Genomic DNA, 23627 nt, shown 5'->3' on the forward strand with positions numbered 1-23627 from the left:
CCAGATCAGAATAGAGGACGTAATGACTAGTGAGTAGCACTGCTTTTTCCTAACAGATTATTCCGCACATAGATTTTTCCGATCATAGATCGATTTTTGAAAAAATAAATCATTATTAAAAAATAAAGTTAATTCTAAATTGATTTTTATTCCGGGATGTTGAATTATTAATTAATATATTAGAGTAAAAACACATAATTACTTTAAAAAAATCGGACTTTCAGAATCATGACGCAAGCGATCAATTTTTTTCATAATTATAATACTATATAAATGAATTGTATGGTATATATAATATATATATTCTTTCAATTATTTATTTCAAACCCGTCAAAAGAATTTAATAGAGATCACCATGAAGCTTTTAGTATTAGTTTATCGCACTCTTTAACATTTTTTTCGATTTGATTGTTTTGTAATAATGAGAAGTTGCACAAATGGTAACATCGTTTTAGGGCCGGGCCGCACCGTACGACTTGCGAGCGACTTGGTTGAGGGCGACCAGACCAATGCATGCAGGTAGATGGGACATGCTACGGTTCGGTGATTACTAGTCAAATGTGAACCGGTCACAGGACAACCGGTCGCTCTAGATCGGTCACACGTGATCACCCGTCACACCCTAAAATCGGTCACGAGAAAACTGATTGACCGATTTTAGGGTGTGACCAGTTTTAATGTGACGGGTGATCACGTGTGACCGATCTAGAGCGACCGGTTGTCCTGTGACTGGTTTACATATGACTAGTAGTCCATTTACCCATGCTACACAATTGTTTGTCGCACACATTTCCATACATTTTTTCGTGTCGCGCAACTAGTCGGCCGACAAAGTTACACGGTGCGGCCCGGCCCTTACAAATGATTAAAAAAAAATGAAAGCAAATACAAAATATGATACCGTAATTCAAAATAATTATATAGAACAAGTAAAATTCAATAATTCAAATGTTAAGTTTGAAAAAAAAAATTTTCTCGTTTGGAAATACATATCTATGTCTGGAGTAATATATGTGTGGAATAATCTGTGCGTGCAAAAATCGTTGTCTGGATTAGTCACTGTCTACAATCTCTCTGTTTGAAAAAAAAACTGACTGCAGTGTTGATGGATCGGTGAATGGCCGTGGAAGAGAGAGTTGCGACCGAGAGCCAACTGTCAGGCAGTGACATCAGCGATCGCCGGAATAGCCGTGAGGTAAGGCGGGGACTATAAATAGCGGTGGGGTGGGGCGGCCGGCTCTGTGTGGCGCAGGCGGTCGTCCTCTCAAGATGGTTCGTCCGGATCCGTCCTCTCGGCACTCGCTCTCGCCTTTGTTATTTATGTTTAGTCCTGTTTCAGGCTGAAGCTGGCGATATGGTGGCGCCGAGCAAATCCGCGACGCAGAGGGTGGACTCCAGCATGATTCCTCTGGTGATTGCTTTCACCAAGAAGGTAATCCTCGTCCCTCAACCAACGCGACCTTGACCCTCTTCACTTTTTATTAGCGCTTATGCGTTCGGCCTCGCCTTAGACTAAACAACTTTTATTGAAAGAACACCGACTCGTGATTTTATTGCGAATCAGGATGTTCCGACTTCTTACTGCGATCTAAAATATATCTTTGACCTCAGGACTAATTGGGCAGGTGCAACAGTTGCGCAAACACATGCCGCTGAATTTCGTATGAGGCTATTAAGTGTATTATTTTTCCGTTAGTAATAGTGTTCTAGATTAGGGGTGTCGAAATTTTTTTTTGGCACTACTTCCATTTATGGAGAGTACAGTCATAAGGATGAAAAACCACATATTTTATATATGTGAATATATGATCAATATTGCATATCTATGTTCATTGAGCCTTCGTTACTTCTAAGATTTTATTTTTACTTGTGGGAAATTTTCATAATTTTTGTTCTAAATCATTTTATCCTTGACGACTTTCAGTTCTTGAAAATATCTACGCCCAAAGAACAGATTATTATAAGATTTTAAATAAAATTACGATTTTTACAAGCTTTTTATTAGTTTCACTATACATGTGTTCACAGCTTGAAATGTATGAGCTGATTTTAAGGCACTTCCACTCTTCCGATCGCTTTTACATAAATACTACCAAACATACGGGGGTTAGCTCTTGTTAAAGTAAGCAAACGCTTACGGACGAATTTAATCATTAACGAAATCATTAGAATCGACTGTTAGATCAGCGTGATGACAGCTATCTTATAGTGAAAATATTCTACGTGGTTGGACATTTATAACACTTAGTTTCTCGTATAAAATTTATATTACAACCTTTCAGATATAAAAATATTATATACATTTTCAGTTCACAAATAAATTATTGATCTTCAAGACGAAACTTTTTTTCACTACGCTAGCCCAATTTTTTTAGATAACAAAATTTCTTAGTTTTCAAAAAGAGTGGTTTTGTAAATGAAAATAATGTTTCTACTTTTACAATTTTTTTTTTTTACTACTGACTCAACTAAAAATACTCATAATATAAACTACATATGTATATGCATATAAATAATTGGTCCGCAAATGTAAAAAAAAAAACGGTTGCAAACTACTGTTCTAGAGTTATATAAGCTATGACACAATTAAATATTACATGTATCTTAATTTATTAAAAAAAAATATATATATATATATATCAGAATCTGTACTAGTCATAAATATTACATTAAGAATATCAATTGTTTGTCGTAATAAAAACGAACGTTATATTATGATAATGGTAATTGTTTTGATCTATTTTCCAAAAGAAAAAACTTACTTATTTTACGGAAAATTCATTTTTTATTTCAATCGAAACATTCCAAAGATTTGGCTTACCATTTAAAATGAAAATAAAATACTACGGCTGTTGTGTCTTTGCAAAGTTCAGTCATAAATCAAGAGTTCAGCTGAAAAACTGAAATATTCAGTTATATGTAGTTGGAACGGTTCCTTCTTGTATTTTCATTGGCGCAAAAACGTTCTATTCTTATCATTATACTAGTTCAGTTGAAGTGAACCACATGGTTATAAATCATTTTATGTAATATTATAACTGAAATGACTAATGCGCGGTTTTATTACAGTATAGATACGCCGTTTTATCAACTTCCTTTGGCTACATTTGTGCATGTAATTGAGGATGTTTCATGCGTTTGTAGTAAAACTAATAAACGTGTAATTTTTGAGTCGCAACACAAATAAGATGATTACTATTGTCTTGGAGCATTGACTGACGTACTGTAATGATATGCTATACTGAGAAAATCTACTCATTAAGTCAAACATATGATTTGTTTGTTTGTGAATAGGTATGCGTGGTCGGGGCCGTTTATTTCGCCGGTTACATGAACTGGTCGATGGCATGGTTCATCTGTCCCATTGTGTTGTCCGTGCTGAGGGATCAATGGCGAAAAGAAAGCGACATCCGGAGAACTTGGGCGAAGGTTTCTGCCATGACTTCGGATAAGGATCTCGTTTTGGCACGAGTCAACGAGCTACCTGCATGGGTATGTTCCTTTCTTTCATCTATGACACAGTTTCTTCAACACTTGAGCAACTGTTGATGCAATATTTTATTGATTCATTATGCTAATAGGTCACGCACGATACGTACAGGACACGTGATAGTTCAATGACATGTTTGTTGATTTTTTTCGTTGTATTTTTTTGCAGGTATTCTTCCCTGATATTGAACGCGCTGAATGGCTCAATCGGGTGATTACTATTATTTATTTTATTTGAATATTTACTTTATCTATGTATGTACGTAGTAACAATAGATGAAGTTTTGCAAAAATTCGAATTCTAGATTTTGACTAATTCGAACTCGGAATCGATCACTGATCACGTTTACATGATCTAGAAAAAATGTGTGTGTGTCTGTATTTTGGAGATTTTTTGAACACCGTTAGTCCTATCGAACTGAAACTTAGTATCGGTTACTGAAATTCTTATCGATACGACGTAAATTTTTTTCAAATTTTTAAGTTGTCCGTAAATGGTACCTCCCCTTATAGGTGTCATCTTTTTTTTTTTAAGTTTTTGAATTCAATTATCACCTAAACCGCTAACCGAATCAGACTGAAATTTTTTTACATGTAATATAAAATATATAAATTTTATACCCTAATATTTTTTGAATATTTTTGCCTGAACCGGAAGTAGTACTTTTACTCTAGAGAATCGAGGTTTTTTATGTTTTTCTCGGAAACATTTGGGTTTATTGAATTGAATTTTCATATCTAGAAGTTAAAGCTTAATACGAAGTTATGTATAAAATTTGATAAGCATCCGTCAACTGGAAGTGGCAGTTTACTCGTGTTTGATTTTTCTTCCACTATTTTTTTCGACCACTTAAACATGTGTGCTCTTCACGAAAAAATTCAAGCATAATTCTTGTATCAATGTGATGAAAATAAAAATAAAAATCACTAAATTTAATAAACTGGAAGTGGGATTTTTTCCTCTAAGAAAAGTCAAAAATGTTGTGACCACGATTCTGTCCACACCCCTGAACGTATTAAGCTGAAAATCTACATTTTTACTTTTTATGCACTTACTTAAAGCTGATAAGGTTTTGGTCAGAATTCGTAAATCGGAAGTAATATTTTTTTTAAAACAATATTTCATTATTTTATTTTGACCTTTTAAATTATTTTTATTTAATTTGTATAATATTTATAGTTATTTTAAGTAACAAAATAATTTTTAACAAAATCTGACAATTGGAAGTAGAACTTTTGTCTTGTGTAAATTTCCCTACATTTTTGCTCAATTTGTATCGAAAATGCTCTCATAGCCGGTATGTGTGAACGTGTATGTATGTTTAATTATCGAATTTTATTTTGTGACCTTATATTCCTCAAATACATAGATAAAGTCATGGGTTGGTCATATCCGAATTTTTTTTATTGTTTTTTTTTTTAATCTTTTTAATTTTAGATATTGATTCAAGTGTGGCCCAACGTGAACAAATACGCTCGTGCTATTATCAAGGACTCTATCGAGCCAAACGTAGCTGAAAGTCTAGCAAACTATAAACTTTATGGATTTAAATTTGAACGTGTGATTCTCGGAAGTATAGTGAGTGCCTTTATCTAATCTTATCGCACGGGCTTAATTTTTATAGATACTTAATAATAAAGTTGTACAATGTTTATTTGAACCCTTTGCGTTTCAGCCACCTAGAATTGGAGGAGTAAAGGTTTACGACAAGAATTTATCGCGCAATGAAATCATCATGGATATTGATTTATTGTTAGTACACATTGGTATTGTTTCATAAAGATAGCACGTGCAATATGCCGGATGTGTTGTAATTAAATAATGTTTTCAGCTATGCCGGTGATTGTGATATTACGTTCTTGCTTAAAGGTATTCGGGGAGGCATTAAAGACTTCCAAGTGAGCTGACAATACAATTTGGTAAAGTAGTTCATGTTGTGTTTCAGAATTCAAGGGTTTCCATTTTTCAGATTCATGGTATGCTTCGCGTCGTGATGAAACCGCTTATTACTTCAATGCCGCTGGTTGGTGGCTTGCAAGTGTTCTTCCTTAACAATCCGACTATAGATTTCAATCTTGTCGGTGCAGTTGATATATTAGACATGCCCGGTTTCAGGTAAAGATTAGATTGCGAAATATGTAAGAAATTGAAAATTTAAATGTGTGAATGAATATTTTATATGGTAACAATTTAAAGGTCCATTTTATAAAATAAATGTGCATTTAAAAAATTTTTTGTACATTAAAAAAAGTTTCTGTACATTACAAAAAAATTGTGTGCATTTCTAAATGACGGATACAGATTGCATTAGAAAGCTTGCTTTGATCATTGAAAAAAATATTTGCTACTTAAAAAGTGGGTGTAATGTGCATTAAAATGACAGATTAACTGTATCGGCAATGTCGCGAATACCAAAATACGAGCCAACGTTCGGTTAGGTTTTATTTATTTGTGTTTTGGTTAGGTTAGGTTAAGTTAGGGTTGGTTTTATTTATTTGAGATTACATTTCACTAGTGAGAAACTAAAGTAAACACTTTTGACAGTTGACAATTGTCAATATTGGAAGACTGCAACATTGCCACTTTTTTGGATCTATTCTAATGCTAAAATCTATTTTTTCGAATGATCGTTTCATATTTTTTAATGGCCACTTTATAGTGCCAAAATATTTTATTCGATGCACAATACGAGATTGTTTAATGTACCGGAAATAATGCAAATTTTTAATGCATAAACATTTTTTTTAATATACAATGTATTTTTCTCCATTTTATATTGCAGTGATGTTTTGAGACGAGCCATCGTAGAGCAAGTTGCAAATATGATGGTTTTGCCTAATAAATTGCCGATTAAATTGAGCGATGAAGTTCCATCGCATGATCTGAAAATGCCTGAACCAGAAGTATTTAATGAAAATTTACTATTTTTAGTTTATACTTATTATATGTTATATTATATGATGTGTATTTTTCTAGGGAGTTCTTCGAATTCATGTAGTTGAGGCTAAAAATCTGATGAAGAAAGATATTGGAATGTTAGGTAAATTTTAATAATTGAAATGCTCGTTGTTGATTTGTATTGTGAAAGATTTTGTCCAATATGTTTCGTTTTATAATTTTAGGTAAAGGAAAGTCTGATCCTTATACTTTGATAACAGTAGGCGCTCAACAATTCCGAACAAAAACGATTGATAACACCGTCAATCCCAAGTGGGATTACTGGTGTGAGGTAAGCATCGGAAAAGTGTGCATTATATTGATTAATTTATCTATCGGATATTGAATCTGCAGCGTTAACTGTAATCTGTGCATGTTTTTGAGTTTAGATCCCTATGTAGTATTTAGTTACATGAGTTCACTTATAATTATAGACACGTTATCTTCAATGTTTTCCATGAGGAAATATTGCTTCAGCATTTTTTATACAGGTCGCCGACAGAATGCACCTGTAGACTGTACGAAGATACCGTTTTTGGATTTCATTAAGTATGATCACATGCACGTGGAATGCTCTCAATTTGCACATTTTCATTATATCCATTTCATCAAGTTTCAACTGTAGTTTTTTTGTTTTTTTTCTATTCAAATTACATACATATATGAATTTTATTGAAATTTACAATACGAAACTGGTTAATTTATATCTACAGGTGATATTGTACATACATATGACATTTTTATGAATGGCTTTTAGTCTGAGAGTCTTTTGATATGTGGCATGAATGTATGTACATATATAGATCATGGCATATTTGCTTCAGTATGAACAGTCCGATTTTCCCATTTAAACGTTTAATGATTTTATATACAAATATACTCATATCGCTCTGTTCATTTCGAAATATTCAATAACAATCGTCGGGCTTACTTATTTAATAATAATTCCACAACGCTTTCAATTAAATATTTAAAACGAACTTGAGAATACATACGTGTAAGAATGTCTATGAGCTGATTTGTCACTGCATTGTTACAACATCATCAATTATCATCTGCTACCATTGATGACACACATGTTTGTGCGTATGAATCACATTGCAGCAAACTCTTATATATAATATGTGTGTGTGTTGTGTGTTTGTATTGCTTGTTGAATTCTGTGTTGGTATTTTTTTTTATTAATAAGCATAATATTTGTTCGTTTGGAAAATTAACCCCAAACTAGAGCAAAAGTATGGAAGTTATATGATAATTAATTGAATTGTCGTTGTCTTATTACTATTCTTATTATGGGCGTGTGTTATTTTAACATTGGGAATTATTTAATGGTTAATGTGTATTGTTGATATTAATCGGTCAAGTTTGCCAAAACTGAAGAAAGAATTTTTACTAATTGAATTTTGTTAGTAAATTATATGTGTGTATAATTGGTGCGTTTTTGGTATATTAAAATGAGTCGGGATTTGCTTCTTGTTGGACTTTTTATTCATTCCAACATCTTTGATAAAGCGTTGAATATGTACGTATGTACTGTAAGGATAGTTTTTTCATGAAATGAAATTTTATTATTGGATTGAATGATATCTTTAATAACGACAATAGATGCCAGAATACTATTCTAGTCGGGGCTGTGGATTCGGAGTCATAGAGTTGTAGCACTTCAAGTAGAGTTGGAGTTTGGGTCGTAAAAAAATGGACCAACTCCGATGCATTTTTTTTTTCTTAAATTAATAGTATTACGGTATGTGTCAATTATTTAGTCTCCAATTTTATTGAAGTAAATCCATTAAAAAATTAAAATTTAATAATTAGTATATAAAAATCGTCAATTTTAATATATAAAATTAAATAAAAAAAGTTGAGTTGTAGTCAAAATTGATTGTTTCCTCCGTCTTATACTTTTTTAAATCGATTTTTAAAATTTTTATTTCTCTACTCATTTTTTTATTAAATTAATTTATTTATGTGTGAAATTCATGGGTCTACGTGACGAGCCAGAATGTTAAATTACAGAAAACACAAATATCGGAAGGCAAAGATCGAAAATCGAAAGATCTTAAGTCGAAAGATCAAAAAAAAGGGTGCATGGTAAACGGTACATACTCACTTAATTTGCGCGAGCAGGGTACAACAGGAACAAGAGGAACAGCCTCCCATATTCTGCGCGCGCACATTAATACGGGAGGAAAAGCCTGTTCCTCTTGTTCCTGTTGTATCCTGCTCGCGCAAATTAAGTGAGTATGTACCGTTTACCATGCACCCTTTTTTTTTGATCTTTCGGCTTAAGACCTTTCGATTTTCGATCTTTGCCTTCCGATATTTGCGTTTTCTGTAATTTAACATTCTGGCTCGTCACGGAAACCGGAAATTCATACACATATACTATGAATTTGTTTTTTATTTATACCTATTTTATTACCAATAATTCAATACATTGGGCTACATGTCAATTTTTAGTCGAATCATAAGATAAAGTTGGAGTCGGTAAACTTTGAAGCGACTCTACAGCCCTGGTTTTAGTACATTGTACTACTAATAATGGACGATTATTAGTATTGTAGAGATTTGAATAGGTGGAGATGAGTAAGATATAGATATTACGTATTCATATATACGTATCACATGTAATGAATAGGTAATCTTGATTCAGGGAAATTAATTGACATTATACCAGCAAATGAGATAACATTTCCAATCGTTGTTATTCAGTTAAGTTACTATGTGTATAATTTTAGTGGAAACATATTAGAATTTCAATTGCTTTATTATAAATATATTTTTCAATTATCATAGAATGTAAATTTTTTTAACAAAGTCATTAAAAATAATTAGTATTGTTGGAAAATTTTCGAATCGTTACTATTAACACACGTTTCATTATACTCGTATAATATAAAGCATTGCGATATTGTTAAAAAAATTCGATTATTCATTATTATCATATCGGCAGGTATTGCTATGCTATATTTCCCATTCCAGCTTTACATGTATGTATGTATATCTACAAAAAATATTGACATACTGTTGGTTTTGACGTAGCTGTTATTTCTTCTTCATTATACCTTGTAGATGTAGCAGTACGTGTGGTTTTATTATGTTACACAATAGTATGTTTTCTTTCCTATACGATAATTTTCCATACGAACGAATTGTGTTTGTATTGTTTATTTTAAACGTTGGTGAAGTGATTTTTTTGTGTGCTGCAAGTTTTGCGTGTATCATAAGCTTAATTTTCACCGTGGGTACGTTTGTATATAAAATTGCAATGGATTTGATGCAATGTTCACAGCACTCGTTTTTTAACGTACTCGTTGTGTTCGTTTGAGATAAATGCACATTTTCCGTATGTGGTGTGAATAAATTTGTATTATTTTTACCTGAAACATACTATATGATTGAAAATTTAAATTTCTTTTTAGTTCAAGAGCGTATTTTAGTCTTCTTTTGATATGTTAAGACATCATCGACGATAATTGGCTTTATTCAGATTGTGTCATTTTTGTTTTTTTTCTTTTTGGTTTGTTTTTTGGTTTAATCCTCTAACTAATTGACGGTGTGACTTTCGTGGCTATTGAAATTCAACTGGATAAATAGGCTACCGTCGTCAGCGCTTCCGGTCAGAGAGCAGATTTTCAACTTTGCGATCAGGACGACATGAGCAAAACTGACGAAAGTCTCGGCAGGTGGGTCATTGAACGGAAATGGTTTCGTCTTAGATCGTTCATATTTTTCATTTGATTATTATATTTTTTATGGAATCTTTTTCGCTTAGAGCTACATACCTCATTAAGACGATCAATAATGCAATTCGTCTTGCACTTCATAATAGTTATCAGCCGTTACGTTGTAGCAGATATGTTTTATAGTAGGTTAAATCGTGATTCTAGACAAAAAATATGAAATTGTATTATATAAATATTCCTTACAAAATATCGAGTCGTATTCACATATTATATTGACAAGCAAAAAAGTAGTTTGATATATTATAATATAATACATAATTGAGGTCATGGAAGGTGTACTGTACTGTATACACTTGTACACTCGAAGACTAATTTAGTAAGTTATGGAGAATATTAATTTATAATATCTGTGGTTTAATGGCTTCAGCTTACTCAATCCACTTGCAGAAAACATTCGCTCAACACATATAATTATATATTTGTGTTAAACGAAGTATATTTGCAAGTTTTTTTTTTACTAGCATGGCTAATGGCACACTATACAAATATTGCACCTTATTTCAATATGCTATATATATATAATTTAACTTAAAAATAAGACTAGTGTATGAATATGCTGTGTAAATCTTGGTGTTGACTCACAATATGTAAATGAATGAATAGTTTCTACAAAACACATTTTGATATTTTTAAATGAGACGTTCTTTCATATTCTTTTATATTTTACAATATATGTCGATGATGTCATCTTGTGTCTTACAGTGAATTATTTGTAAGCGAAGTATTGCAGTGTTATTGGATTAAAATTTAAAATTTGTTGCATTCAGGCGCAAATAAGCTCTCGGAAAAGACAATGCGTGTTTGCCGAGTTGTGGGATTGGGATCCAGGATTTCCGGGCGCCCAAAACGATGATTTTCTGGGAAGGTCTGTCTTTTTATAGCGAGCCTCGCAGTAGTTTTTCTGAATGCCGACTGTCCCTAATTCAGATGAAATATAGAGTGGCTCTCATTATTTAAAAGTTTTGTTACATTCACTAATATTTAACGCTTTAAATACAGTTTTGGGGTGTTTTATATTATTTACAAATCTCATTTGTAGATAATACATTTTTTTTTATTATTCATATTTATGCCTTATAACGAATATGTTAGTAACATATGTAAACTGCCGGCCGAAAACATAATTAAATTGCATGTAAATATATGTTTATTATATTTGTAATGTCGCATGATTTTATGTAACACGTTAAATGTTATATTTTCGATGAATGTTATTAACAGGCATGATTTTGGCTGTACATATTATATATGATAATGTTTTTGGATTACTTGTTTATCTTATGGTTTTATCTTTAGTGGTGTAATATTAAAATACGTATATAAAGCTTTATTTAATTCAACTGAACTTATTGGTAATCGTGTCTAATCTGTGTACAGTAAATAGGAAGTGTGGATTTGATTAGCAAGGCTTTATATAGTGTGGAAAATTTACAAAACATTTCATATATCTTGTTAACGGTTATTTTGTCCCGTGTTGTCTTTCGATGTTTATGAATGTTAACGCTATCGGCAAAACAGTATTGAACTGAATTCATGAATATATACAGTTATAGTTACTAAATAAATGATGATGAATAAATATTGTATATAATTAGGTTAGACAAAAAAATCGATTTTAAATGGTATTTATTAAATATATATTTTAAAAGTTCTGATTATTATCATATGCATCTGTTGTGGATGATATATTCTTTTTTTGTCATTTTTTCATCTTAATGTGGAGAAGTTTCCGTCTTCATATTAATTTTCGTATTGTTACTGGGTATGATAGGCGATCGTGCAAGCTTGTTCGTCATCCAAAATCGGGATGAAGCTTTTCGACTGGGACAGGACAGGTGTGGATGACGCTCTGGGAAGGTCTGTTCAACTTAACACTTAACTTATATAATAATAAATTCCTTTGAATATTACAACATTTACCAATTACGTACATATATTAATTGTTTCATCTTCTTACATCTTCTCTTGCATATTGTTTTTATCACTATTTCTCTTCTCGTCTTTAAATTTCGTATGCGATTTTTATTTTTAGTGAGTGGATAGTTTAGCCTTGTGTGTATGATTTGCTTCTATTACATATATATCGATAATATTTGTCAATGTAATATGTTGCGATACTTTTTTTTTTAGTTTTATCTAATTTATGTTTATTATGTAAAGAAAAAAAAATTCCTTTAGTGTATTTATTTTACTTTTTTTATTGTGTAAATTGTGCATCGGTATCTCGATTTTGTTGTATATATATTTTTGATTTTTTGAAGAATTCATTAGGATTTTATTATATTTTATGTGAAATTTTATTCAGCACAGGAGAAGAATACAGTATATGTGTTTTTGTATGTTTTTTTTAATTGATTTTTACTATTATTAGGTGTTCAGTAGAAATCAGCACTGTTGTGAAGAAAGGGCAACTTGATACCGTAAGCATATACATATGTAATATAACTAGAGACACGTATTTTGGGCATTTTGCTATTGATGCTAAAATTCGAAATAGATACTAAATTCGTAAAATATGCGAATAAATTCTAAAATAACAAACAAAAGTCAAATTTGCATGAAATTTATAAAATTAATAGAAAATTTTTAATAGAAGGGTCTTCCTATCCCTTTGCCCATTTATTATGTGAAGAAAGAAAGGGGATAAAACAGAGCTTGCAGTTTACCATAGACGGTATTTTTCCTGTTGAAAGCAAGCTTTTTTGAGATTCGTCGCACGAATCTCAAAAAAAAAGAATCTGTAGAAATATGCTCCATGTTGAGTTTTAATAAATTTTAATTGGTATTATATTTTTATATTCATATTTTTTGTCTATGTATTTTTATATTCATGTTTTTTTCATTGTAATTTAAATTCCAAAACATTTTTGAATTTTTCTATTATTTTTTAATTGTTGTGTAGTCTTTAAATTGAATATATGTATGTATATAAATTTTATTAAAATTCATCGAAATTTTTATTATTTAAAATTAAACTCTTCATAAAAATATATGCTAAAATTGATGCCCTAAAACGCTAAAATGCAAAATGAAAATGCTAAAATTTACAAAAATAGATGTCCAAAATACGTGTCTCTAATTATAACATATTGACGCGAATTGAAGCTAATTTATATGCATTACCATATTTCAGTGGCTTACTTTGGAACAAGCTAAACATGGTATGGTGCATTTGCGACTCACTTGGTACAAATTAAGCTCGAACACGGCTGACCTTCAAGCGGTAATTTTATCCACCTTCTAAATTTGTATCGAATGATTTTTATTCATAATTTTAATAACGTAAACTTAATTTTTTCCTTTAGGCTATTCAAGAAACTCAATTGCTATGCGTAAGTGGCATGAGCACGGCAGTATTGACGATGTTTATTGATTCTTGTAAAAGTCTTCCAGTCAGTATTGTTTTTGTTTATTTCTACATACTTTATATTGACAGTTTAAAGTAGATAGTTATAATTGCAGAATGCTCGTACTCAATCGAAACCAGATCCTTACCTTGTGATCAACGTCGGAAAGAGAACTGAAAATTCGTCAGTTCAGTTGCGTACATCTGATCCCGTGTATGAAATCGGATATACTTTCCTCGTGGGAAATCCCGAAAATGATACAATTCATTTCAAAGTATAATTCATAATACAATAATACATATAAGCATTTATGTATGATACTTTAAGATGTGTGATTCATATGTTTTATTTTTAGGTTATGGATCAAAAAACGGCCACTCAGATCGGTGCACTAGATTATAATCTGAGTGGATTGTTGTCTAAGGAAAATCTTTATATAGAAAGTCAACCATTCGTTCTTCAACGAGCTGGCCCCGAGTCTAAAATTATCCTCTCGATGAGTTTGAAGGTTTGTTTCATTCGTACATTCGATTCATCGCTGTGTGTAATTTGTATTAATATATATGTATATTCATTTGTTTGCATATGTTTTTTCGAAAGATTTTGAAAGAAGCTGAACCCGAGTCTGAAAGTAATGCCGATTCCAATTCTGAAACTTTGAGTGTTGGTAGTGCTCAGCAAGATCCGCCAGCAAGTATTGCATCAGATTCTCCAGCTAAGAAGATACCCGGCGAAGAGTCTGATCGTACATCTGATATAATCAGTAAATTGCGACTTGCATGTTAAAGTGTATTTTATTTGTTTTTAATACGTGACTATTTTTATTATATTTATTTTCTATATTTATTTTCAGCTACCGATAACTTCCTTAAGGATTCTACCGGTGAGCCTATCGAAGAAAAATTGCCCGAGGCAATTGTTCCTCAAGCATGTTAGTCTTTCTTAAATTAGTCATGAGATATAATGTCTTATCTGTCCTTGACTTTGATGATTCAATAATTTTTGTTTTTAACAGTTTCAAGTCCGGCTTTGGATTCGTTGCGAGGATCACCAAAATTGCTTCATCGCACTCCAAGCACTACTTCGTAATATGTTATTTTTAATATAAAGTATATACAGTGATTTCTCATTATTTAATTAAAAAAATCAATCCTAATTAAAACTTGGGTTTATCATATACATACTAGTGGTTTTACCCAACTTTGCTCGGTATTTATAATATAAACAGCTTAAACATGGCTAATCTAATAGTAAACGATCATTTATTTGAATCGAAAAAAAATAATATTCAACGATATCAATATCATCGTCATAGAATCGTTGATTTGTTTTCGATGTTCCCAATAAACCTTACATACAAAGTCTCTTTCGATATTATATATTAGATAGGTTAATATCGGTATTCTGTGTGTATCTGAGATAACGCTCGCCATACTATAATAGTCGTTTCGATTCGACATACGTCACAGCTAAACCAATGCCAACAAAACGTACGAATATAATAAAAAAAGAAAAAAACTTCTATATATACTGTTTGCTACCAATGTTTTTTCTAGGCTAATAGACGGCGCTAAGTCTCTGAGCATTTACCGCCATCTATTGAAAATTTAATTAATTTTTCTATTTATATGTAGGTATTTTTTACAATTTTTTTTTCATGTTTAACAATTAAATATAAATATTAAATTAAATATGTATATTTAAAAGGTATTTGAAAAAAATTCGATCGAATACAGGACCGACACATTTCTTTTAATTTAATTGTATTTAATAACTTAATATGCCAACACCATAGAAGTAGAATGCATAGAATCGCTCTCAGCCTCCAAAAATGTTGCTACAAAAACTCTGCGCGGCAGAGTTTGTTCATTGTTTGCTTAACTTCGTCTCTCTCTCTTTCTTGTCTCTCTTCTGACTTTCCGTCTTTCTCTTAGATGGCTCGCTTTTAGATGATACTTTTGTTAACAATGACCATTCTATGCATTCTACTCCTATGGCCAACACCCATGCGATGATATTTCATCGGGTACTACACTAGTATTATATATAGAATAAAATTTTAATTAATGGTATTATTATTAAGTAAGGTTTTCAATAGAATTACAAATATATTAAACCTCGTTCTATAGTAATATTAATAAATTGCTATTTTTATTTGCATTTTTGAATATTTACTTTTGATTGAGTTCAATATTATAGTGTCGATTTAAATAAGTAAATAAATATTCTACAAACGAGAGAGATCACTGTGCTGCTTCAATGTATAATATATTTACATGCATATTAAATCATCTTAAATGCAATAATCATGTCATTACAGATCTGCAGGTGAAGCTGGTCTTGGTCGTATTCAAATGACATTTAGATATGCCGTTCACAGACAGCGGCTCGTTGTTATCGTGCATAAGATAGCGTTAGTTTATTTAATTTTTTTTTCTGTTCTAATTCGTATTGCAGTATAATAAAGTGTTTATTATATTTTTAGAAACATACCTCTTAAAGATCCAACCAATATTCCCGATCCGTATGTCAAACTGTATCTTTTGCCGGGTCGTTCAAAGGAATCTAAACGCAAGACTGTCGTAAGTTATATTTCTAGCGTTTTATGTTGTTACCAAAATTTGCAATCGGAACTGATTTGTTTGTATAATATTGACTATTCAAGGTTGTGAAGGATAATTGCAACCCCACATACGATGAGACTTTTGAATATATTATGTCTCAGGGTGAGTTTAATTCCCAATCTCTCGAAGTGACGGTTGCTTCCCAAAAAGGATTCTTCGCCGGGGGAAGCCCGGTTATTGGCCAAGTATGTTTATTGCTATTTGTTTTTTGTTCTGAATTTAATGGTAATGTTGTTTTTTTTTTAATGTTTTATGTTTACTTTAGGTGGTAATTGAGCTTGGAGAATTGTACTTAACGGAACCGAAAACCATGTGGATGGACCTTAGACCAGAGAGAAATTGAGATGCTTAAGTTGTATCTCGTCCATTATTGTTAACTCTTCATATAAGTACATTATGAATTTATTAATAATTCTCAGCAAAGATTTATATTATATGTATATGTGTATTTATGTCAATTTTGGGAATGATTCCTTTATTTTACAAACTTTGCTGAAATTGTTGGATCTGACGTGTATTTTATATCTTTCTTGTTGCATTTAGATTATTGCATACATTTGATGTTTAATTCACTAACACTTCAGTAATTGCTTTCTTCATCACTTTGTTATTGATGTATGACGTTGATATTCTTGACATTTTTTGAATTGTGATTTTATGGTATACCTTTTTGTACTTTTTTTATTGTTGTCATAAGTTTGTTACCGTAATATATTAGTTTTCATATTGTATTATCAAATACATAGGCATACATAAAATGCTTTTTTTAGTATTAATTTTTTTAGCTTTTCAAGCAAAAACGGGTTACAAGTGTTGTGTAAAAAAAAAGTGCCTATAGCAAAATATTTATATAAACATTTTACATACATACATATTTATGTATTACAGTAAGATGTCCAAACGACATTAAAATGCACTTGTCATATTTATTTTGATTATTTAATTGTTTTTCATGACAAATTATACACACATTTATTTCTTTTTTTAAATGTTTATACATATTTTTTTACAAATGTGCTTTAAAAGCCTGTTAATGTTTTCATTGTGCAAAATGTTAAGCATTTTGATTTTTATATTAAGTTTCTATATATGTAATACTATTAATATGTTGTGGTGTCACTAAAATGTATTAAAAAAAATCTTTATTGAAAATTTGCGTTTTTATTAGACTGTATTGTATATAATTAAATTTTAATTAATCATCATCTTAAATATTATACATACATATTACGATTTTTTACTTAAAAGATGCATAGTACTTGCATATATACGTTTTATACATTTATTTAATTTACATATTAATTAAATTGAACAATTTTTCTTATAAATAAAGTAAGGGATGAAAAAATAATTAAAAGGAACTGCATCATAAAAAATTATATGTAGTTTAATTATTTTTTTATTTTTTTACTAATCGATTATTATATTTCAAACGTTGCATATCTTCCCTGTTAAGTATTTTCACATCGTTGGTTAAAATATCTCGCAATAGTTTTGCATTGTTTATTTCTTCAACTAGATAGGTTTTCTTATCGTTCAGGTCAATTTCGTTACGAGTAGATAGGGATATCATTCTGTCAATGTTAGTTGAATTTTCTCTGTTGGAAAAAAGGAATTTCAAGCAAAAGTTTATTAAGTATAGTTAGTTACATCATACATTAAAAATTAAATAAAGCATGACTTGAAATGGAATATATTGATATTATGTTGATGTTTCGGAGAGTCAAGTTCTATTAAAGTGACATAATTGTGTATTAATCGTTGAAACCTCATATATTGTATACTATTCTATTTCAAACGTCATGCTATTTTAAAAGTTGTGTTACATGATGTCGTTTACAGATGTGAAGGTAACATTGTCTTTGTTTGGTAGAATTAATGTTTGTTTTATCGATTCTAAATTGTTTTCGATTTGGGTAAGTTCACTTTGAACTTCATTGGCTTTTCCGATCAAAGAACGAACTTTTGTTTTCAATCTATCGGGTGCCTGAAAAAAAAAACCAATTGATTCGTTAAAAAATAATTTATGGTAAAATTATTGAAATAGTTTTATACACACATATAGACTAGGGGCTAGTCGGAACGTTTCACCCAATTGGCTCAGTATTGAATCACGATGATCACTGCAACAATCATGAAATTAATTGAATATACATGTAATATGTATATTCAATTAATAATTAATATATTTTATTACATGCGAGTCGACGCTTTTGCTTTTTCTTCAATCATCAGCTCAATAACAATGTTTTCGTCTGCTGTAGACGCTTCGAATATTTTTCTTTGGAACGCTATTCTATTCTGAATTTCCTCCATTTTGGCTATTTCTCTACCTGAAATTTGTTTAATTCATTTGAGACGTTGAGAAAGTTTATTTAATTTTTATTGACGTTAAAGGGCATTTGTGTACCGGCTTCTATTTCTAAACTTGTTTTCAAATTTTTGGCTTTTCTCAAGTCTTCTATTACCGTTTTAATTCTAGTTCGTAAATTTTCATTTGCATTTTTTAATGCAAGCAATGCTTCACGCTGAAAATAAAATTCATTTTTATTCTGTTTACGAGAAAAGGAAAAATTGATTTGAAAAAAAAAAAAACAGTATTCATTTCATCTATAAATTATACACATATAACAATATTAAATGAAAATAGAATAATATATAAAACAATATAAGAATATATGTATATCTTGAAATTTGATTCATGTTTTCGAAAAGCGGGAATGAGAGTTTTTAAAAATTCATCCAAAAGTTAGTCTAACTTTAACCATTAAAAAAGAAATTGTCAAAATTATGTTAAATTGCGAAACTTTAAGGTGCGGATGGCTCTGGATTGCCAAAACCGTATCTTGCAAATCTTCAGCTACGCCCTTCGACATCGCGTCGTCCTCCAACAATGGAAGTCTATAAATAAATACATATATGGCCATGTACTAGGAGGCTTCGTTTTCGTCCGCTTTTACAATTTCGTAATGTTTGTTTTTTTTTTCAAATGATATAGTATAAAATTACGAAATTATTTATGTAATTGTCCGAACGTTAAAATTTAAGCAATGCTTAAAAAATGTAGTTTAATTTAGCGTATTTCACAAATTCAGGTCTGTTCATACCTATTCAGCACGACCCGTATCCTGCAGGTGTCCTGCAAGTGCGGATAGTACTCTTTGGTACATTATATGGACGTATTCATACTCCATTCGCGCATGCGCATTACGCATTCATGCGCGTCCATATAGAATGTACTAAAGAATACTGTCCGTACTTGCAGGATTCGGGTCGTGCTGGATAGGTATGAACAGACCTTTAGTCTAGTCAACAATGAATAAAAATAGAGTTTTGATAAAAACATTTTTACGCACGACTGTGTTGATATAAAAATAGCACCTGCTCGTAAATCTAAGTAGAGTAATTTATCAAGAAAATATTTCCGCTTACGATAGTGCGAATATTTCAATATTTCAATAACGTAATTATTTAGAAGAATCGGACGTGTTGCACTAAAAAATTTACACGTCCACTGCATGAACACGCTCAAATATTTGAATATGCGGTGTCTACCAAAATAGTTCACCTAGTTGGCTTACAATGCAAAATGTTTTCTGTGATTCTCAATATGTTGAAAGTACACGCATTGACTTTTATTTTAATATGCACCAATAAGGAATGTTATTTTGAGGAGTTCACTTTATTTTGATTTGGAATCATGTTGAGTTGAGACTTTGAATGATATGATTTAATGTTGAATATGAATGGTAGGTTGATATATTCCATTCCAAATTAGCTAATATTAAATTTAAATGATAATAAAAATGGTAATATATTTGTTTAACACTTTTTTAATATTAATTATTTACAATAAAAAAAAAAAAAAAATGGTAGTAGGGCGTGCAATGAAGTGTCTGGATCAACGTCCAGCTGTCATTGTGGCGGCGGTGGATAGCGTCGTCTTTCTAAAATCGCGCATATTTTTCTTTTGGCGTTGAATTAATAATATTCTTCTGGTGTGGAGACGCCTTCGAGTCGTCGGGAGTCATCATGGCGTCTACAGATCTGAGCTCGTACCGTGATCAACACTTTAAGGTATTATAAATTTTCGAGGTTATGTCTCTCAATAGTAATTGTCATTTGTATAATAGTGGCCGTGGCCGAGCTAGGAAACGTATTGAATTTTATTTTAATAAAATGTCAGATCGAAGCAGATACAAATTTAAATATTCAGATATTTAAACATTTTTTAAGTGCATGTGTGAAACATATCGAAACCATGTGTACATGTATTGAATTTTCAGGGATCTCGCACTGAACAGGAGAGACTCTTGAAGGACACGACCACCATGTACATTGGAAACTTGTCGTTTTATACAACGGAAGAACAAATTTACGAATTGTTTTCTCGGTGCGGTGATATACGTCGAGTAATCATGGGCTTGGACAAATATAAAAAGACGCCTTGTGGGTTTTGCTTTGTCGAATATTACACAAGGGCTGATGCAGAATGCTGCATGAGGTATGAATTGCTATTAATGTTTGCTTATAATACATTTTCGATATTATTATTATTATTATTTTGCATTTATATTATTTTAATTTATATTTTTAGGTTCATCAATGGAACGAGATTGGACGATAGAATTGTAAGGACAGATTGGGACGCCGGATTTATTGAAGGAAGACAGTATGGCCGCGGCAAAACTGGTGGACAGGTAAATTTGATTAGTAACATGTTGGTAATGATACTTTCATTAGATACCAATGTTGTATTTTGTGTTTTTTTTTTAGGTTCGAGATGAATATAGAATGGACTATGATGGTGGTCGAGGCGGTTACGGAAAGATAATCGCACAGAAAGTAGCTCCCAATACAATTGATCATCGTTAAAGTGCACAAACAGTATTATTGAGTGATTAGTGATAAACAATGAGACTTTCACGTATGAGTGTATATGACGGTTCTTTTGTAAATCAAATGGATTCGATTATTAATAATAAAAATATCTTAATTCTTTTTTGGAATGTGATTTCAATCCGCCTATTTAACAATCATTTTATTTAGCATCACTTTAATTTCAATTTGATTTATTTAATTTTAACGTTTTGATGTAATCATTGAAATGGAACTGCAGGTGGTGAATATTTTTAAATATTTTCAAATATACTTAGCAAGATGTTATGCTGTACGTTTTAATACCATATAAAATATAATATATATTTTCAAATAAATATATTCTGTTTTTAAAATCAATTTTCCTTTCATATCCCAATATATGTATATTTTTTATTTTGTTTTAATTTTAGTAAAATATATAATGTATGGTATTCAAAAGCCATTTTTTGGTTTGTTTTTACACTGTCATGTTATCGACATTTAGAAATTACATTATAATCTAAATGAAATTGGATCTAGAAGTATTATTTATAATTATACTGGACAACGGTCTTTATTAGTTTAGACCTAGTATGTATTTATCACGAATGTGATATTGACATTTTTCTATTTGGTTTGGTTTGAGAGATAATGTCTGATGTTTTATAATGGTTGAATCTCAAAATTTTTGACGTATTCTATTCACCATCGGTGTGTTTGAATTAGTAAGTATTTTTGAGTTCTAGCCGAGGTGGTCATTCAAACTATGCAGTCTAGTTTGTAATTATGAATAGTACAAATGATATTTTTTGGTCTGATTTCATTTAAACTACCTAGCAATCTAAACATCGATTAATTCCAAAAAGAATACAATGGAATATCCTATGAAGTATTTTTTTTTATAATGGCTATCATTATAAATTTAGTTTTTACTAAATCAAATATGAATTGTTAGCTTGGGCTTTTTTACAAGGTTTTTATTATTTAAATCTAGATTTTTAAGTGTATTTTTTTGAATATTATCAAACGATAAATGTATAAAAGGGAAAATTTTAGGGATTCATAGAAACTTAAAATCGCCAGTGTTTTTAAATTCGTCATAGATAATTTCGTTTAATATTAATGATATGTATATAATTGAAATAATTAATGGGCATCGTTACGGTGTACTGTACGATATAATTTGATGATATGATCAATGATATGAAAATGATTGTAAGTAAATTAATGTGAATTAATCAGACCATCATGGGATATTTAAAAAACGTTAAACTCGTCATTTCTATATTGTGTATTTTATGCTATGTCATCTCAACAGTGAATAGTGTTAGTTTAATGATTAAGTGTATACGTACTTTTAAATCTTACCGTTTACATTATTCTGAGCTACGAAAAGTGCTTTGATTTTTAACGAACTCGATTTAGCCCGTATAAGAAAATAGTTGATTTTTTGTACTATCACAATTTTCAATGTAATGATGCAAAATTTAATACGGACAGTGTATATTTTGCAATGAACAATTTATGTTCTAAACTTGAAAGCACAATATGCATATCAGAATAACTTACATATATTCATTTTCTTTTTTCAATACTTTCTTTTAATATTACATAAGGTACAATTCATATTGGAAAGGGCCAACGAGAAGTGTGTAGAAACATATGTATATATCTAATTGTTCTATTACGGTAAAGAAGTATAACCGGACTACTCCATATTTATTAACATTATATATGTACACTTTTACATAACACGTGGGCTGAAAATGTTACAGTGAGATATAAGATATATGTATATGGTTGATATTTATATGGTTTTCGAATTATTTTCAATTTATATGATTATTATTTATCGATTTTTAGTTAACTCTGAAAACGTACGAGTAGAAAAACAACCAGTTCAAAGAGAGCGTCATACCCTTTTCATACAGTGTTTGCAAACCATTGGATGTCGAGGATTGGTTGTTTCCATTGATAAGAAAGTACTCAAATTTACCTAAAAAATCAGACAAAGTAATGAAATGAAGCTGGATCCGGAATATTTTCCAAAGAATTTTCCGCTTTCCAAATGGAAGTTTTCCTTTATAATTGAAGAAAAATACGACAAATATGGTAATATTTGATGTTATCTAGTAAAAGAGTAGTAGAAATTGCTAAAATGTAATTAAAAGTTTGTTACTGTTGTGCAAAATATATAATGTACTACACCTGTAAGATTATTTTTGTATTTTTTAAAACAATAATAATAATTGATCTTTGTAAGTTAAATTTGTGAAGTTATATCACTATCTACCTTAAAATAAATATCCAAAAGATCAATGCTACATGTATAATTTAAATAAATTTAATTAGTGAATATCAAAACACCAAGTACACATAAATAACTTCAAAAGGTGTATTAGTTTTATCAATTGCACAGTTTGTATTTGTAATTGATTTATGCTCGTGTTGTCAATTTAATTTAAAAAATAAATTTCTTAACAAACCAATGAAATTGTTTTCTTCTGAAATTAATATCTTCATACTCGTTTGTTCAATGCAATGTTTGTTCATGGTCAATTCTATCATCTGGGATATGGTGGACAATCAACCTCCACTCTTCCCAGTCTTGTGCTCAGTTGAA

At 30.6% G+C, this 23627-nt stretch overlaps 3 protein-coding genes across 5 annotated transcripts; 2 read left to right on the forward strand and 1 right to left on the reverse strand.

The window, feature by feature from the left end:
- The first annotated feature begins 1162 nt into the window (after positions 1-1162).
- On the forward strand, positions 1163-17293 carry Esyt2 (extended synaptotagmin-like protein 2). 3 transcript variants are annotated; one of them, XM_077437976.1, is made up of 24 exons: positions 1163-1272; positions 1340-1432; positions 3295-3492; positions 3659-3700; positions 4928-5068; positions 5166-5242; positions 5322-5388; positions 5460-5605; positions 6273-6393; positions 6467-6530; positions 6613-6719; positions 10025-10113; positions 12545-12593; positions 13307-13396; positions 13479-13565; positions 13636-13794; positions 13876-14028; positions 14121-14283; positions 14374-14451; positions 14536-14605; positions 15841-15933; positions 16006-16102; positions 16186-16329; positions 16410-17293. In XM_077437976.1, exons 1-24 carry the CDS (start codon positions 1270-1272, stop codon positions 16485-16487), a joined length of 2409 nt encoding a protein of 802 aa, XP_077294102.1. In that variant the 5' UTR covers positions 1163-1269; the 3' UTR covers positions 16488-17293. The 3 variants fall into 3 exon arrangements, with proteins under 3 accessions (XP_077294102.1, XP_077294101.1, XP_077294103.1); XM_077437975.1 differs by lacking the exon at positions 10025-10113 and adding an exon at positions 10941-11038; XM_077437977.1 differs by lacking the exon at positions 10025-10113 and adding an exon at positions 11945-12030 and having other exon boundaries at positions 1185-1272.
- Positions 17292-19461, reverse strand: LOC143916743 (uncharacterized). The gene is made up of 6 exons (XM_077437978.1): positions 18952-19461; positions 18555-18672; positions 18342-18477; positions 18204-18267; positions 17971-18131; positions 17292-17742 (listed from the first exon to the last, which is right to left on the reverse strand). The coding sequence occupies exons 1-6, from the start codon at positions 19069-19071 to the stop codon at positions 17544-17546; spliced, it is 798 nt and encodes a 265-aa protein (XP_077294104.1). The 5' UTR covers positions 19072-19461; the 3' UTR covers positions 17292-17543.
- Positions 19462-20043: 582 nt separating this feature from the next.
- Cbp20 (cap binding protein 20) lies at positions 20044-21353 on the forward strand. Its single transcript, XM_077438018.1, has 4 exons — positions 20044-20221; positions 20431-20648; positions 20742-20844; positions 20921-21353. Exons 1-4 carry the CDS (start codon positions 20177-20179, stop codon positions 21017-21019), a joined length of 465 nt encoding a protein of 154 aa, XP_077294144.1. The 5' UTR covers positions 20044-20176; the 3' UTR covers positions 21020-21353.
- The last annotated feature ends 2274 nt before the right edge of the window (positions 21354-23627 follow it).

This window comes from Arctopsyche grandis, chromosome 9 (assembly GCF_051622035.1).
Source record: "Arctopsyche grandis isolate Sample6627 chromosome 9, ASM5162203v2, whole genome shotgun sequence".
NCBI lineage: Eukaryota > Metazoa > Arthropoda > Insecta > Trichoptera > Hydropsychidae > Arctopsyche > Arctopsyche grandis.